Source organism: Nipponia nippon, unplaced genomic scaffold, assembly GCF_047370975.1.
Source record: "Nipponia nippon isolate SJK-2023a ecotype South Korea unplaced genomic scaffold, ASM4737097v1 scaffold_18, whole genome shotgun sequence".
NCBI classification, from domain to species: Eukaryota; Metazoa; Chordata; class Aves; order Pelecaniformes; family Threskiornithidae; genus Nipponia; species Nipponia nippon.
The window spans coordinates 9,337,237-9,356,622 of record NW_028262334.1 but is presented as its reverse complement, the minus strand read 5'-3'; the positions used below and the strand labels follow the sequence as shown (position 1 = coordinate 9,356,622).

General features: G+C 42.1%; 1 protein-coding gene across 12 annotated transcripts in view; it reads right to left on the bottom strand.

Moving 5' to 3' along the window:
- The window catches only part of ARVCF (ARVCF delta catenin family member), a 287,922-nt gene that overhangs the window by 167,433 nt on the left and 101,103 nt on the right, over positions 1–19,386 (bottom strand). For 7 of the 12 annotated variants that reach the window (XM_087754800.1, XM_087754797.1, XM_087754806.1 and 4 more), the window contains 3 exons: positions 16,035–16,100; positions 7,186–7,287; positions 2,444–2,688 (listed from right to left, as the gene is read on the bottom strand). In XM_087754800.1, coding sequence (XP_087610926.1) covers positions 2,444–2,659 — 216 coding nt within the window. In that variant the 5' untranslated portion in view covers positions 2,660–2,688; positions 7,186–7,287; positions 16,035–16,100. The remainder of the gene's footprint in view (positions 1–2,443; positions 2,689–7,185; positions 7,288–16,034; positions 16,101–19,386) is intronic. The other 5 variants (XM_087754809.1, XM_087754808.1, XM_087754810.1 and 2 more) reach the window with 3 other exon arrangements.

Sequence of the window (19,386 nt, the reverse complement as noted above, 5' to 3'; positions counted from 1 at the left end):
GAAACCCGCCCCACACTTTCTTAATGTGAAACTAAGCAGTCTACGCACGCAGTTTGGGGCAATTACAGCACATGCCTGACCTCATTTGCAGACCTGATATTTCTTGGCAGGGGCCAAAAAACGCCATGCCGTACACGCTCCCAGCGAACGTCAAGAAGCGCACCACGGTTCACACGTTCCCCTCGAGTACTCTGAATTCACGCCGAACAGGCAGAACTCACCAGTAAGTGAAGTGAAGGAAGTGGCTAAATGGGCTGCCTAGGAGAAGGAGCTAGTGTTAGGGAATGAGTTCAAAGTTGGTATTTAAAAACAAACAAACAAACAAACAAAAAAAAAAGGGGGGGGGGCAGCAACAAAAATCCAGAATGAATTAATTAGAATCAGTATTTGCATGAAATTTAAAAAAAAAAAAAAATAAAAGGCTTAATTTTCCTTTCTGAAAAGGGAATAAGTTTGGGAGAGTATATTACAAAAAAGTACTGAGAGAGACTCTGTTAACCAAGCCCTGACTATACAGGCTTCCCGCACAAATCCCTCTAACAGATTCCACTTGGACACTCGAACAACGTGGAAGACTGATGCCTGCTTGTGGACATCATTAAAGATTATTTGGCATTCTCATAAAATGGAGTTAACCCTCATTTTTTGCCCAAATTCTACTCAGAATAACTAGATTACATATCCTGTGCAATTTCCAAATGGAAAAGCTACTACTTTTGTAGCATTATTTTGTAATATTACTTACAACACAAGGTTGAGGAGGAGGATAAGCAGAAACGAGTCAGTCCTGACTGAAGCGCAGCTTTGGAGAGCTGCATTTCACTATAGTGCGTGAGCGATCCCCACAGACAGCAGAGTACAGAGTGCCTTTTGCTTTGTGTACTCTTAACAAAGAAATATATAATAGTAAAGATGAAATCATTATATATTCTCCATAAGACTGAATGTACAGCTTTCGTCCTTCATTTAAACACTATTTAATTAATTCTAGTAAGTCAGGGAGGAATTTGGCCCTCAGTACATTTAATGAAAATTTACACAAATAACCTTACATTAATTCTTAACTGTGCACATTTAGCTGTTCAACCGTTTTATTTCATAGACAAGCTACTCCAAAAACCTCAACGCTAATTATTTATGAAGCAAAGCTCCCCTCGGCCAGTGGCAAGGAGCTGGGTGTACACAGATTCAGCCTAGGGTCACTTACAGGTGCTGTTTCTCCCTAAGAGTCGCACAGACCCCAGTCACATAAACTCTTTTATTCAGTTTTCTCGGAAGCGGTCAGACCTTAAGCCGTAACACTGCAGAAAACTCATGCTTCATCAGTTTTGTGGATAAGGGATTTCATTTTGGAGCTATTAATCAGGCACGTTGCACAAAGTCATTCAGAAAAAGTGAAGGTGAACTTGTCCTGTTTCTATAAAAAAATATGTAAGCACATCTCCCCTCTCCGCAGCCCGGCTGCTCATCAAGAGGATGGCAACCCACAGCCCCTACCCGCCGCTGTCAGACCTCCAGCCCAGCCAGTGCAGGCTGCTCCTTGCACACGAAGTCCCATAGTCGAGCATCCACACGTACAGAAACGTGGCAGCTGGTAACAGAAAAGCTACGCTGACATAATATAACGTAAAGTCTGCCTGAATACAGCTCAATGCAAGCATAATTGTAAAACAGTCTGGCATAATTGGGAAACAACTTTTAGAATCCCCACAGCCTGGAGTTTCTCTCTGAACTGAACAATGTTTTCTTAGGAAACAGACCTTCGCAAACGGTACCATTGCTTCTGCATGACTTACCTTGCACGTCAGAGTGATTTGCGAGCTCGAGTAATTTAGAGATGTAAGTAGTTTATCATCGCACATTTAAACAGTTAAAGAACACATATCAAGCAAAACAACATTTGGAAATCTAAGGCTACCACAAAGCCAGTTTGCATCATTAAAATGAAGTCTATCAATTCAATAAACATGAGAAACAAATTATGAAGTCCTCCCTGCACAAACAATAAGACTTCACAGGAGGGAAATCCCTGCTTTTCATGCTGTTCCCTCTATTCAAAGTCCAACTATTTCTCATGGAAATTTTGTTTGCTATGGAGACTATGGTTCAGCCTTCTTTTTCAGTCATCAGCACAGCACCATACTTCCAGCAAGTGCACAGATTTAGAGGAGGGTGTGAAGATCTCTCTGTAGGGTTTAATACTCAAGGACGCATACATTTTTAAAAGTTTCCCATGAGCTAAGAGGAAGTCAGAGCGACTTCTAAGCCAAGGCTCTGAAGTCTGAGCTACCCAATTAATCGATGAAGCATACCAACGCTGGGCTATCAGAAGACAAGCTACGGAATGAAATGCTGACGACAGACAAGATGCACCCGACTTTCTGGAATGGGAAATTCTGGTATAGGTGAACTCTAGCAACAGGTAAAACGAGCAGGCTGTTACCTGCAGTACAAGCTGCTGCCAGGCGGTTGCCAGTGGCTGACCGTTGCCAATGTTGCAAATGCTCATTCGGTCTGCGGGCTGATTGGCACGCTCAAGTTGCAAGGAGACATTGCGCCGCTCTTCCTCAAGTGCACGGGTAAGCCGCTCGAAACGAGCTTCTTGCTCTTTAACAGATGCTAAAATGCTGGCAGCAGACCTGATATCATAGTCATCCATGATTGTTTTCAAATGCTCCTGCCTGTTAACTGACCGGGGCAAATGGAAAGGGTTAGGTAAAGGGGTGGGGAGGGCACAGGGCAGAGGTTAGAAATAAAAATGCACATTGTTAGTCACCCTACTGAAATACTGGTCACTCTAAGAAGCAAACTGCAGTGCTCTTTGAAAAGACTTCCTTTCCATCCATTTGATTTTAAATTAAAAGTAATTAATCCAAGGCTTCCCTGTTCAAAAAAGAAAAAAAACCACATGCTCACCTTGGAGAGAATTTATATTTAATTCCTTTGATCTTTTTGCTAAAATTGCTCTGACAAGGGTTTTCATCCCTCTTGCAAAGCTAATTTCACTGTGCAAATAATAATGTACTTAGAAACATATAAAAAAGATATGGCTTTGGAGGGAGTGAGGAACACAATCTTTCTCACTATAGTCACGTGGAATTCTTGTCTTTAACAGCGTGAGTGAGAAGCTTAACATTTTTAAACACAGAAACTTCATGGTACGAGAAAACAGTTGTGTCCATTTTCCCAGGTGAATAGAACTCCTCCCCCAATTTAGCAGACAGTAGCTGAAAATAGTTTTCATTTTTAAATTATAGGAGTACACTGTAATATGGAAAATATTTTAAAATGCAGACAGTGCAATTGCAGTTGAAATGCGCTTGATGATTTCAGCATGGTAGCCAATGAACCAGCCCGTCATGCAGCCGTTTGCTAATAATGCAAATGAAAAAGCCAAAATCAAGCATCTTCCATGGAAAACACACAGGACTGCTTGTCTCTCAACGCAGGAAAAAGAAGAACTCAGAAACCAGCTAGATGGGATCTCTCTTCTGCCTTACGTCTTCTCTAGCAGGGTTATGAAGTATTCCATTTAAAACCCTGCCTCCATCTGTACAGTGCGCGCAGCAAAACTCCCCACTGATTCCACAGATCTATAATGTGAACATCATTTAAAATGTTTTCATAAGAGTATAAAATCAGCAACATAATATAAGCTTAAATGGTGGCTTCCACAGAACCCCTTCGCTAAAGCTAAACAAGTAACTAGTTTACTGCCGTTCACCACTAAACTACTTAGAGCACCTCTGAGATGAGCAGAGGCAGAATTTTCTCCAGCTCCTGTAATTCAAGAACAGACCGTGTTCCGCACTGAGAGTTAAGTCCCTAGAAATTGTCCCTTGATGTGCAAATCGGGAGTGATTCTTCCTGCTGCCACAGATTCGCTGTTTTCCATCTATCAGCAAGGATTTCCATGAGCACTGGTAGGACCAAACCCTGGTTTCCTAAAGCTTTGCATTTCATCGTTCAGTGCCTTTAGATGACGCACGCTCTCGACTGATGCATTTTCCATGACTCTTACATTTATCAGGTCTCTCTCCTGTGCTGATTCTTTTCGTAGCTAATGATAATGTGGTCATATACTGTTATGTTCCCAAAAGAGGGGTATTAGTAGATATTAAGCTACACGTTTTCACAGTTTGTTGGAAATTCATAAGTAGGCCCGAGGTCTCCCTGCTTTTGTCATATGTGGCTGAAATCACCCAACGGGCCCAAAAGAGACTGGGGCAGAAGTTACAGACCCAAACCCAAGGCCATACACCTTGATTTCATGGGAAAGAACCTGCTCTGTGCTTCATTGCTAACTGCTGGGGAGTTGCTGTTGAGAGGAATCAGGGTGATACGAAATCACGTTGGAAACAGTGTCAGGATCACCACGTATTAATCTCGTACAACCATGATTTGAGCCTTTCATGTTTTCAGACCAGTAAGCAGAACTGACTTTTCTCATTTGTGCACTGATTTAACTTCTATTGAGATTCTGAAAGAAAACCAAAAACCACCAAAGGGTTTTCCAGATGTCACAGACTAGTCGAATATAGACCAAGCTGTCAACTTCAAAGACCTTCCACTCTGAACCTTGTTTTGCTAGATTATTGAAAGTCTATAAAACCTTCAGAGAGGACACTGGTTTCTGCAAAGGAGAATCGCAACCACCTAAAAGGAGGGTGTGACTCCCGGGAAGGCTGTACGGCGCAGGACCAGACTGCGTGACTCACCTGCTGCATCTCAGCGTGACTGAGCCCTGGCACAGCTACGCACGAGCAGAGCCAGGCTTTCCGGACCGACGCTGGCTCACGTGCAGCCAACTCACATGTTTGCTGTTGTGCTTCCCTGCTTCGCGCAGATGGAGACAGCTCCGTTGGCTGTCTGTCCGCCCAGTAGTGCAGACATGCTCACAGACTCCTCGGAGGGAGTGTGAAGGACGTGGGACTTCACAGACCCAGGCACGAGCCATTTTGGGAAAAACATACACGGGGCTTGGGGTGGGGGGCATTTCTAACTATATATTCTTAAAGACAGCCTCCTGGTTGCTAACTGTCAGTGCCCTTATGGCAGAGCAGAGGAGCAGCGTGACTGACACACAGATCCAAACACAGCTCGGATGAGGGGATGCTCCAGGCCGAAGGAAACCAAGAGTCCGGATGGGTCAGGGATTAATGAACGGAGAGAGGCTCCTTAGAGGTGCTGCAGAGCAGGAACTCAAGTCTCCCCAGTCACTCCCCGCAGGCGTCCATCTTTCAGGCAGTTCACTGCAGCTGGAGCAGCTCTATCTCACATGCGGCTACGATATGACACAGCCGTTATCTTTGGGGGCCCAAGAGGCTGGATACTTCTATGGACCAATTTCAAAAACTGAATCAAGTAGGGATGTAGGAAGAAGATGACAAGATGTAAACTACAGTAACTAAACTTAAAAAAACAGGTTCCCTTTAGAATATATAATGCAAGTTTCTGTTCTGAGGAATCAGAAGCACCTCCTCTAATACAGTTTCTGAAGCAGTAACAGCTTTAATAATGAAAGTCGCAGTTGATGACTGAGCTGGTATATAACTTGCAAGTCACATTCTGAGAATGTGACAAAGATCCCATTCAGAAAATCCTTAATGAGCTATAAGCCCTTGATGCCACACATGAGAGATCCCAGAAAATTTGGGTTCTATAAATGGTACAAATCTCTAGAGAGCTACAGAGATCTCCACGCAGAAAATATAATGTTAACCTCCTTACAACCATAAATACTGTGCTTCTTTTCTCTGTGCAAAGAGAAACACAGGCAGAAAATAAACTGTATAAATTTTCAGATGTACAATTAGTGACCATAAAAATCCTAATTGCTATGCAGAAACAACAGCAGGACCAATAACCGCCTTTTAAGAACCGTTGGACAAAGAGAGACTTCTGCATTTCAAATGTTTTATTAGCAGATAAATACTTGCTTGCTGTTGATTGCACTCCCAATTATTTACCCAGGGTTTCAACAATTTACATTATCAGCAGTCTAGACTAGAGGAAAAAAATAAAAGTACTGACTCATGAGTTAGTTACTCAAGCTGCCACTTGCAATTTGCTACCATTTGTAAATAAATTAAAGTGCACATTGAAAAGGGTATAAATAAATGAAAATATTAGACCTATAGCAGCCAGGTAAAGATTATTCCTTAGGCAGCACTTCTAAATACAGCAAACACTTGCCTACAGAGTGTCAAAGGCTACGCTGACAGCAGCACATCTCTCTCCTGCCTACGTGACTCTAAATATATTAGTGTTGCATTAGAGTTAGAGCAAAGTAAGAGGATCTGTTTTTTCTGGCTGTTCATATGAAGAACTAATGCATTAAATGGCCTCCTGTAAGTCAATACAGCTTAAGTGCTCAATAGGGATGAAAATTACCCCCCAAAAAGGGGGTCCTACACACTACTAAGACCCCAGCTCATGCCCAAGTTTGAAGGCTCTTGGAAGCATTTACACACCCGGCGTCAGTTGGCACTCTGTAAAAAAAGTGCGTTAACTCTGCACGCTAATTTTGCTAAGATAGGATGTAGCTGATAGTCACGAGTTTTTAAAGAGCCCTTGAGATTAAGGGGGGGTCAAGTTCTGTGAGGTTTGGGCACCTAAATCCTAACAGTCCTGGAGAACCTCAAACCCCCTGCACTTCTCAAAGCGTTCTGCCTGCCTACGGCAATCAGGTACTTGAGCGAGCTGTGTTTGAAGAGAGCAGTGTCCACCAGGCAGCTACAGAGCATCGCAGAGGCATCTCTCAGCGGGAGGGCAAGTGGCTCTTGGGGCACACAGGAGATTTCTCGGGTCTAAAAGTCTGAGTACTGAGCATAGCTGTCCCACTATTGCTCTCTCCCAGCCTAGTTCAAGTCCACTAGGTCCTGCTGACAAGAGATGGTACCATGATGAGCAAGAAGCAGCTTGTACATACAGCAGATCAGCAGCTGCAGGAGCAAACGTGAAGGCCTGTGAGCATGCATGGGAATAGTAGCTATGTGCTTGTACAGGGAAGAAAACCATCAGAATAAAAGCAAAAATGGGGCTTAAATAATCTATGGAACTGAAGCGTAACGCATGCTAATTATATTTTCACCCTGAAGTGCCACAAGAGATGAGTAGCATAAAATGACTGTTATCCCCCATGCGACACCAGAAAGCATGCAGAGAAAAGCAAGCGATACAGACCTACTGGGTTACTGGGGTCTGAGTGTTAGAGCTGCTGGGACATCACCCACTAAGGCTAAAAAAGTACAGACAGAGCAGGAGAGCAGCCTCCAGCAGAACCAGCTACGAGAGAGAGGAAGAGAAGACAGAGTTAGTTAGTAAGGTGTTACAGCCTCTTCTGTACACAGTCATCTCCCGGGTTCTCCTCACTATGTTGTATAAATTAGTTATTATACTGTTTTCCCTCTAACTTGGAGGAAAAAGAAACAATATTCAGAGAAGCCAATCCTGAGACTCTTAAGGAAAAAAAAGGAAAACAAAACAAAACCAAACCAAAAAACCTTGGTTAATCTGATGTGTTATCAGTAATCAATACTTGCATGTTCCCGTGAGATTTACTGTTATTGTCCTAAATCAGGGAAAACGCTAGACTGGAATGAGGATTTTGAATGCTGCAAAACTGGATACTGTAGCCAAGAATTTTAAAACACAGAAACCTAACATGACAGTCTCAGAAAGGAGAATAATTATTTAGGCACACCACTTCAGGCCCCATGTTTGATGTATGAGCCCCCAAATGGCTCAAGATCATTTCACAGATCCCTGTTAGAGAGGGTACATTCATTTCTGAAAGATGCCCACTGCACAATAGCTTACAGCCACTTTGTTTGTTCTTCCTGTCGGTAATCTAATCCTGCAGGAAAAAATCTAATCCTGCAGGAAACCCAAGCGAAAGTAGGTTCTGTGATATTAGGTCGTCTGTGTAGCTCTGTAAATCTCTGATCTGTTTTGTCTTAAAACATTTAGCATCAAAACTTCTCCGGGTCAGCGACTGCAAATTTAGTACCTGTTTTTGCTGGAGAACGCACAGAACGGAATCCATTCGCAAAGGCATGGTTCTGTGAAGCAGTATATCCAGTTTTAAGCTACTACCCCATCAAAAATGCTGCAACCACATGGCGTGAAACACAGAGCCAGTATAAACTCACTTTGCTGGTTCAAATGTTTTAGAACATTTCCAGAGAGTAGTTTTGCCCCAGCAGATTTTATGCTTGACCAGGTAGCGTCTGCCTTCCTGAAGCCAGCATAAACACCGTTTCTTGTGTTTCAGCCAAATCACCAGAAATATGACCCTTTCTTTGCATGGATCCAATCTCAAAGGGCATGGAACCATCACGCCGAAAAAGTCGTTTTTCTTAAACTAACAGAAGTAAATTCTATGCTCCGAACCTACTAGATATAACAAAACAGTGCAAAGATATGCCCAAAGACGAAAGTCGAGGCAGAGTGAGAGAAAGACTAATTCTCCAGTAAATGACCAGAGGGAATAAATTAAGCATAATTCAGTTTCTACAGACAAAAGAGCAACACTGTGGAAAATAAAATAAAAAATGTATGTATCACGCGTAACAAATTCCAAATAAACTGCTTCTCAGACCTTATGGCGAAATCTATCTTGAGCCTGGCTCCTCTCGTTGCTGCTCTGGGTGACTGAGTTCTAATTTGACCCTTACGTGGCAACCTCCGCCAATGAATAGCAATGAGGAATTCACAAAGCAAGCTATGTCGACATAGTTCTCTCATAGGCACAGACAGACATACTGTGTTGGTGTCAAAAGAAACAAAAAAAAGCTGGTCAGGGTTTTTTTGTTCCTTTGCACAGAAGCAGTCTGTGAAACAAGGCTTAAACTAGGGAAGGAACAAGGGCAGAGGAAATGCTAACAGGAAAACTCCTTGAGAAGGAACTTTGGATCTTAAGGACACAGCAAGGAGCACTGCAGCTCACCAGTTCTGTTATTGCAGAAAAAATGTCAATGGGTAATATTTGAGCTTTTACATCAGTAGGAAATTTCATCTGATCATCCAGCAGGAATCATTTTGTAGAAAGAAATAAATTCTGCAAATAAATTTGCAGAATATCATACTACAATCTGGGTCTGGCAACACCAACAAAAGAATCCAGACACACATACATCTGTGTACACACAATACGGTTCCAACACTTCACCGACAGAACTGGCATCTCCAATCTTACCATAATGGTTCCCCGTCCATTTAAACATTAATACTTTAATTAACCTCTTAATTAAAAGCACTGAAATCATATTGTATTAACTTACAAAAGATACAGTTCTCAGTGAAAAAGAATACAGAATTTTCTTGTCTCTAATACAATCGCTCTTGTGGATTAACCCATGCATGTTTAAATGACACCAGCCGTCTTTCCACAGCTTCCCTTTGGTAACCATTCCTCACTTCAGCAGTTCGCTACCAGGAATTTTTCAGGTTTTCCTTCCAAAATTTCATGCAGTGTTTTCAGGGCCTGGTGATAGAGTGTGCCTACATAGCTTTAATTATACTGTAGCTCTATTTCCCTAATAAGATACATTTCAATTGCTATACTGTACTCCCAGATGGAAAGGAAAATAAATTAGAGCAATACAGAACACCTTTATAGCAACTGCATACATATAATAGCATAAATAATTCAGTAATGCATTAAACTTCAAATTGAAATATTTTTACAAGGGCAATTTTTAAAGTAAATGTTTTAGCTTATGATTAGTTTTATCCAACGTAAAAAATTACCATTTCTCCCTGAAATTTATCATTTGTAGTCCAGAAGAGCCTAACAGCACCTTTCTGAAGTAGAGCTCTTGCTCTCCAGGACCTCAGAACTTGTCTGCACTGAGTACGCTGAAGCCTTCTGTCCCAGAGCGCTCGTTAGGCCACGCTGCCTTCAGACGTCGGCGTTGGCGTTAATTAAGCACAAACCAGCACAGCACCGGGGCATCCCCTTACCTCACACCTACCAAGTGTCCACACTAAGGTTTAACGGGGTATGCGATAGTCTATAAATTCACACTGTGCACTGTAAATTCTCTGTCTAAACAAGCGCTCCCCATATATTTTCATATGAGTGCCCAGGCGGAATAGTTTTTTTAAAAATATCAAAAGACTGAATGATGTAGAGATGGCTGAATTCTGACTTTAGTACAGATCTGCTGAATTTGAATGTGACAGTTAAAATCCCTTGCTATTGTTCTGTCTCAATAAGCGTTAATTCTGTCAACTCAGCCATGAAAATATTAGCATCATTAATATTTCATTCCCTACATAAAGAGAATCACTGTTTTGCCCAACTTAATGTCTATTTATCTACTTTAGTTGGGTAGCATTTGGGAGACAGAGCTCCCCTCCCCTCCATATCAAGAAGCCAAGTCCGAAGTAACCAGCTGAGCTGAATGGTGTGCACAAACCTCATGGAAAAATTCAGAGTATTTTGAAGATTCTGACGATTCCATTTGCGTAATACTATACATTATAATGAACAGGCCTATGTTTACATTTCTCCAGTAGCTTTTATATTTTTCTTTGTATTTTTTATTTTTCTGTAGAATAAAATGCAACTTGGAAGTTAAAGCTAGAATGAACGAGATCATCCTTTGTTATCTCTTTTGGAATACGAATAGTAAATTTGCTGCTTCTCAAACCCCAGACACCTTTTCTGCTGCCTGGGAACTTTCCAAACCTGATTGCTACCACTTGATGAGTTCACAGGCCGATCACTTTAACACCCTAGAACACATGTCGTCGCATCCTAAAGCTGCTGGCATGTCACGGATTTTTCAAAGGTCTCCACCACTGAAATCAATAAGGATTTCTACTTAAAAATGGATTGCACTTTGTGGTCCCTTTCCGATTCATGTGTATTCAAGGTTTCCAAGCATTCTGGTAGCTGCTTGTCGCAGAAGCTGTAGGTACCGAGCGGCACCACATCCTATGACCCCAGTTCGATTCTCCCTGACATCAACAGCCGCCTCAGCCACGGTGCGCGCTGCGAGCAGAAACAGACAATCTGCGCAAACTTCTATCGATCAGAAAACTCCACTACAACCATTTCACTAGCATACTGCCTTCCAAGCAGTTAGGAAAAAAACCCTCAAGCAGTGCAGCTTACATGAATGCTAGATAGTAGGAGGCATTACATTAACTATCAATGCACTGTTGCTGTTGTACGGATGGACTGGGTCTCATCGCATCGTCAACAGAAATACCTCCCTACTGTAGAGGCTACCTCGCAAGCAGAGCCACCGAAAATCAATACATCTATTCTTAGAACAGGGCTATTTCAATGAGAAAAAGATCAAAGCGGCATAGTTCATAACTTCACTCCCTAATCGTTCTCCTAGTATTTTAAAGCTTGGCTTCATTAATATACCATCCAATTTGACCATAAATAAGCCAATCGCATGAACAAACCATCACAACCTTATGCAATGACTTCCACAGAATACTTAAAAGATTTCACTAAACAATGTACAAGTATCCTCATTTTTCTTGGCTTCTAGATGTTTTGAGTTTGGGCACAAGGGCTTCCATTTTAAGAGAAAAGCTATGGACAGGCAGGAATGCAGTCTGAAACTGCCTGTGTGTGGGGAACTACAGCTGAGAACAGCCATATATTTACAAGCATTAAATCTCCATTTCACAAAATGCAGGAGCAAGAGAGTCGGTAGTTGGGCAGCAATTTCCACAGCCAGACCAGTTCCTCATTGGCAAAATGGAATAACTGAAATATTACAGCAAGGCTGGAAAATCCTGCAGGTGGTCATCATCATCCTTTCATAAAAGATATTACTGTGCTATCTTCTAACAGATAAAATAAATAACAAAATGGCAAGCAACAAAGATGAGGTCAGTACGCCGTTAGGCAGACCAACGGCCTGCTTCATCTGTTCCAACTGCTGCAGTGAGGGTGGCAGCAGACGGGGCATTTACACCAACGGCCACCCCGCAGAAAACGGTCACTTCACTGCACAGTTGAGAGGAGAGGAAAAAATCCAACTGTGACCCCCCCGAACCGTCGGTGTTTAAGCTCAGCAACAGATGTGTCAAATGACTTAGCCCAACCATAAGGAGTTAATTGATGCCATAAATAGTACTCTGCAGACAAAAAAAAAAAATAAAAATCCACTTAATTCTTGTATCCAAAGCACACAGTCTAGCTTTGCTTATCAGTAAAACTATTTTCCTTTAAAGAAGTGGGCTTGGGTGTTTTACATGTAGATTAACACAGAGAGATAATTTGATTTCAGGCTATTGAGAGATTTCCTTCCTTTTATCTTTCAGAAGAACAGGGCTGCATGCAGCTAAATGAGATCCATAGATTACAGTAGAAGAAAGGCTAATAAAACTGCATACCTACGTTCCTGGGTAATAATGAATATTTTTTTAATTCTAGGGCTCCAATCTCAGGGTTTATGAGGGCATTTCCAATTACTACTTTTAAGATCAATGCAAATAAATGCATCAAAAGGAAATAACTTTAACCCATCTGAATCAAATACTTAATATCTCCCATAGCATTTTACACCAATAAACAAACTGGCATTGCTAGGAAAAAAAATTCACAGTTCTGCAGTGTTCAGAGTAAGCATCTTCCCTGTGGTTCTCTTACTGCTTTCCAGAGAAAAAAACAAAACAAAAAATCCTCTCTTGTTTTTCTAAATGTGTATCTTGCTTAACTCACGGTCATGTCTGGTGGGTTGTGTGGCTGCTCTGTCGCTCCACCAGGGAGCTGAAAACATCAGTATAAACAGGAAAGGAAAAACGTCAATATTCATGTTTCATTCTTGAAGCTACTAAATCAAATTAATTTTATTACCTGCTTACCAACCGATCCTACTGCATTGTTCTCCCGTATTTCAACCTCTCTCATTAAAAACAACCAGAGTTCGACCTTACATTGCTTTAAACCAGGAACAGTATCAATGAAGAGATTAAAGCAATACAAAAAGAGGAAGAAACAGAATGAGGCTCACTAGCTCCAATTCCCTCCAGTAACATCTGTCTCATTCTAAATCAAGTATTTTTTTCACCGAGCTAAATTTGGCAGCCTGAGGCACTAAGTAAAGCTACTCCATTAGATCAAACGATAGATCTGCTTTCTGCAATTGTATGTGCAGATTCAAAGATGGCAGTGATAGACCCTTCACTGTTTCAGCATCTGTAAACTAAAAATGCAATCCAAGTTCATTTGACCCTTGTAAGTTTAGGATGCAATCCAAGTTTGTGCTGATTAACACCACAGCTTTTTAGTGTTACAAGGCAAACATGCATTTGAGAACTAATAAATAATATCTGAGCAAAATAAAAGTATTAAGCTCATCCAATGTCTTGAATAATCATCCAGTTCCTGCATACACATATGAAGGCAGGAAAACCAGCTACATTTTAACGACAGTCTTGGAGAGACTCACGATTCCGTACGATGGATTTTGGCACGTAACATCTCTCAACAGAACAGACTTTGTTCCACACTGCAAGAGTGTCCTGCTCCAGAGCGCCGCCGCCTGTGTGAGGGGCAGGAGCAACGGCACAAGCACGGCCGATTTCACTTCTCTGCCTTCAGGTGCAAGACACTGCTGAATCTCCAAGGCAGAAATCTTTATCACTCAGAAGCACTTTCTTTTCTATTAGCCAAGCACATTGGCTTCTTTGGGGTTACACTGACAGTCAAAATAGCCTTCACAGAATAACGTTCAGGACACGTCTCGTTCATATCATTGGGTAAATCAACACGCCATAGTAATCCCATCGATCAGTCCAGACTCAGGCGTTCTTTACTCACTTAGATCTTCACTTGCATGAAGCAAAAATGCAGTGCTGTGCTTAGTCTGCAAAGTGTTACATTCGTACGTTTATTCAAAAATTATTTTTATTACTATAAACAGCAATTTTCACAACTAAGATTCATATCTTTATTCTAAGAGCTTTTTCTTCATTGGCTTGTTGCTCTATCAAAAGTCAAACATCTGGGCTGAAGTTTTCCCTGCTAGATCTTTCCTTCAGGCTGAATTTCTCTTTTAGGAAATCTTCAGCTAGAACAATTTGTCTGTTTCTTATATCAGTTAGGGCAATTTTTGCGCAAGTTTCTTCCATTAGCGGCTCCAAAGACATGGTCGAGCAGCGTGCTATCAGCCACCCACCCTACGGCTGCCAGCCCCGCACCCGGCTGCGGCGTCTCCCTCCTGCTCTGCCTGCAGCTGGGAGGGCAGCAGCGGGCACCGCGGCCTGGGAACTGCCGACGTCCCAACAGCCAGCGAACCCCGGGGACTCCCCCTTCTCCCTAGCCCTCTTTTCCTGCCTACACAACCTGTTCTCATTTCAACCTTATCATAAGCCTCCATTTCAGCTGGACAACTACCACATTTAAACTGTCTTCTGTGCTGAGGTTGACCCTGATCTCAAAATCAGTAGGAATTGGGGAAAGTATTGGATTTAGGGGGTCACTATCAATTGTCTTTTGGACAGATCATTTTCTTCCAGACAGCTATAGGTCGACACTGACCTCATCCCTTCCAAGGCTATCCTACTTTTGTATCTTGGACTAAATCTTAATGCTTTTTGTAGCTTATATCACCCATCCATAATATTTCTTTTTTCCAAGAATGCACTTATCACTAGTGCCTAATTACAGTTATTTGGAAGCAGAAATATGTCTTCCACATCACTGAAGGTCTGCTCCAAGAACCAACTCTCTATTCAGACATCCCTTTTTAATAACCATTCTGCCGATAACTGTGCTGAGTGGGGAAAAATAGTAATTGTGCTTTAACTGTCCAGCCACTTCAAATGTTTAAAACAAATTCCCTCTATTATATCAAAATGAAAATCCTGCACTGTATAAATAGGAATGCATTCCAGCTGTAATGAACACTTTTAACTCATTTCATTAAGACTATGTAAGTAACAGAGGTAAGTAGCAAACAATTCAGGCAGTAAAGATAATGTAAACGCTGTTGAGAACCCTTCCTACAAACAGCTCTGAAACTTTAAATGGGCTATACACACTTTCAGTTTTGACATCCATAAAAGGGACAACATTTAATCCAAAAATAATCAAATGAAAATGGAAAGAAGTTTATAAAAATCAGTAACATGATACTTGTTATTCAGAGGATTATTTTTGAAGGATGCTTGGCTAAAACTATAATCTACCTACATTGAGAAAAATAAAGCAGTACGCAGAAGGGAGTAGTATTTCAGGAAAACAAACAACGGAGTACTTTAATATTTAATCTCACTATTCACCACCAAGCCCCCAGATTTAAAACAGAGACACCAAACTATTGAGGTGCATTCGCAGCCGCTGAAAATGCTTGTGGTCATCCTCTAGGCAACGAGAGGCCTGGCCTTTTGATGTCAAGAGAGGCTAAGACATAGTCGGCAGGGAGGGGATGGAGAGAGGAAGACATCTTACGAGTATGACCCTTACTGCAGAAAGAGGCAGGATGCAAGCCATAACCACAGCCTTCAATCTAGCTTGCTCAGGTACAGAAAAGCCTTAGGAAAGCACGAGCACCAGCTGCGAACAGGATAGGCAGTGAATGCTTCGAGTCCGCCTGCTGTACATGTGGCTGCAGGAAGAGGTGACACAGTGAGGGGCATGCCCTGCTCTGTCAGGGGCAGAATGAAACCAAATGAGGATTCCCATGGCAGAAGGCAAAGGGAGACATGGATCAGAGATGGTGTGAAGTCACAGAAGAGAAAGTTGTCATCCCTGTTTTCCTCAGCCAGCACTTGAATTTTACCCTCGCCAGCGCTTCAGCTCTCAACACTACGCAGAATTAGAGGTTCCTGTCCTAGTTCCACAGTTTTAAGTTTTATCCTGGGTATTTCCTTCTTTCTGCCCCTCAACCGTTCTACCGCTATTTTAAAACAAATTTTAGTATGCAAACTAATGAATTTCTGAGAGATGTAAAGATAATTTAAAAAAATAAAAGGACAATGATTTAAGAACATACATAATGACAAAGCAGCAAAATACTCAAGAGACTTGGTGAGCAACTGCAGAAACACAATACCTTTTATAGTGCTCCTTTCCTGTCGTGGCTTTAAGATAGAAATTCTCCCTTGGTTCGATGATCACTCTGTCAGAGAAACAAACATAACAAAAAAGACATTTTTATTCCATCTAGGGGAAGTAGGAAGAAGGGATTTTTTTTAAATAATTTATAACATTTACATGTTGGAAAGCTATTAGTTGTATGTCCCCTTGGTCCCCCTTCCCTTCCTGCGCCATGCTGGTGTGCACAAAAGTGTCACTTCTGACGTCTATTCCACCATCACCTGAAACCCCAAGAAAACCCCACAGAACTGGAGTACAGAAAGCGAACGCCATAGGAAGAGCTCGTTTGGCTAACTAGCTATTCCGATCCTCTTGACTTCTGTCCCAGCGCCACCCATATGTGCACATATCAAACATTTCCAAACTTAGAATTTAATCCACTATATATTTAATTCCCCATTGATTCATAGATTTAAAAGCCAAAAATGTTTCCTTCATAAGCATACCCCATAGCATTTTCAGTCACCCAGGTCTAAATACCAATCTAGTGACTCTAAAAATGTCAGCCTTGGCTACATAAATACACTTCATCCCGTTTGACATTTTTTCTTCTAGCAGCAGGACATAAGAGAAATTAGGGCAGGAGGACATTCACCTTTGAAATTCACCCAAAAGAAATCAACATTTTTCAACATCTCATTTTTTGTTTGAGCTTCAGGTAGCATTCCCGTTGCAGCATTTCTTATCCTAGAAATTTCGTATACAGATAACAAGCAGGATGCTTTGTCTTGGATTCTCCTCCTCTGTTTCTGAGACCAAGACCATTTCGAGTAGTTGACGCCTGCAGATCCTCCTTGCTTAGCTCCGCTCAGGCCAAGATTCACCCACAGAACAGACGTGCCGCTGCCCTGCCACTTCCAGCCGGCAACATGGCTTCATCATTAGACCCTTCCCCTCCGGGCCCCCTTTGCCTGGACGGTACAGTGAGGCCAAATAAACGTATCGGTGGTCAGTAAGGAAAAACACGTCAACCCTTCAGACTCACTGCAACCAAACGGGTGCTAAAACAAAATTATACATCTCTGATATAAGACGAGGGTTTCTTTGAAGCCTAATTTCTTGTAGCTTTTGTCTCATAACAAGAACATGACTACCTCCTCTAAGTAGGCTAGTTTTATGTATTTTATTAAAATAATCTCCATTTTTAAGGCAGAAATAAATCATGGTTTATGTTTAGTGTCACCTGGAGCAGACAAAAACTACTGAAAAGATACTTTGCTTGATTTTTCCTTCCTCCTTTTCCACCTCTGTTTTTTCTTTTAGTTGATTCAGAGTCAAGAAGTCAAGCAGCCTAAGGCATTTGTCTTGACCTGGGACATCCTGGGTAAGCCCCAGATCCACTACACCCTTCACATTGAACCTTTTTTATCATATAATCTGGGAAGAAACGGCATTTTCCTACTTCACAAGATCTCATAAAAATGTATATATAAAATATCATGAGGTATCAGGTACTTCAGAAAAGAAACACTCACACTATTACTGGTCATCTTCTAGTGATACAAATCACATTTGTATAGTCTGAAATTTAGTGTTGATTATCAAGAAAAATACACTTTTCAATGCAAATCTAATTGTTTCATTTTATTCTTTAAGCAGAATTTGTTGTTAAAACATTCGATACCTTGCGCAACCAGAAAGTTTAGCAAGAGGATAAGACCAGACGACCAAGGCAAGTCTGGAGGCGGCTGCGTTGCCAATACAACGCATCCAGCTGCGGACAGAAGAGCGACGGGGCAGCAGGAGTGGCGGCGGTAACTCCAAACCGCGCGAGCTACCTCCTCGGGCAAGACGGGCGCTGTTCTACCCAGTCCTGTGACAGTCCCTAACGTGCTACCTGGGTCAGAGCAAGCAGCTGATCGGCTGCTGCTGACCGACCATGCCGTTCCCATCACGTTCACATGGGTGCAGTCCAGCTGACACTGGGAAACCAAGTGCTGGCTTATATTGGCTGATGCCAGCTGAGAGCTTGGGCCCAAACTCCTGGGCAGCCTGGAGCTTGCTGAGGCTCACGGCTGTATTGCAGAGTCCCCTTTTCAACCCTCGGTTGCTGTCCATTCGATAACATGACCCGTACTGCAGAGGAGAGGGAGGGGGCGAAAATCCAGCAGCTCGGACCACATGACATTTAATACAACACCTGTACTTCATTACAAAAATGCTGCTTCATTCCAGCGATAAACTTTTATCGCTGATTTTAATCAAGCATCTTACAGCTCTCAGATGAGAAAGGTGAAGAAAAACCTGTAATGCCTTTTCAAATTGCTTATCTCTCACTTGTAGCTAATTTCCCCAGTCACGCTGTTAGAGATCCTGAGTGGTTTTATGTTTGGTCGCCAACAAACAACTTAAAAAAAATGAAATTAGCCAATTAGTCTCTAGCTATAATAACTAATTAAGATAAATATTTTCAGAATAAGGAACTTAACAGGACACCATGACACTGACAGCGCAAAATGCACGTGAAAGTAGAGCATCTATCAGCAAACAATTTCTTGCCGTTCAGCGAGTTCCACAATTGCATCCCAACCACCACTTCGTTCTTTTCCTACTCCAGTGAACATAACTAGGTATTAAAACTTCTTTCTAATGTGGTGAGCATGTGAGTAGCTTATTGGACTATAGGAAAGCTTAGGGACAAATTTTGATGCTGCACCATCGCAAGCGTATGCAGAAGTGACAGGTCAGTATTTTTTACACAAACAGCGTGACGGAAAGTACTGTAGCAATCTCTCCTACCATTTGTTTTTCCTAATGTCTTATCTTGCATCATCCACTAAGCCTGGACTGTGCTGGCAAGCCACTCATCGTACCTTCTCGGTCCCTTACTCAAAGAGCTTCTGAACAGGCACCCAGTTCTTGAAAACGATTACTGCACAGTCAGTTGTGCGCGAAGTCGTCTTCGGCTAGGTAAACCATGGGTGAACCCACTGAATTCAGTGGATTTGCCTGGCCTGTGGTTCACACTGCGCTAGCCTGCTCGTTAGCGACGTGGAGGCCGCGCTACACAAACCCACTAATGAAATGCGTTCTGTGGCGCTGAGCGGGTTCCTCGCCTGTGCATAGAAATAGGAGCAATTAAAGCTGCCAAGTGTGAGGCAAGTAGTAAAGTCCAAAACAAGTGAGAGAGACAATAAAATGGTGTGGATAGACAAGCAGACTACTTTTCAATTCAGCTGTGATACTACTATAAGCACGTATTGCAAAATCTTGCCAAGGGCATGAATGGAAAGCCTGTATCTTTGGCTCCTTCTGTCACTCAAATGAGCTTCTCTCTGGCATTTCTGGCACTAAAATAACTAACAAAG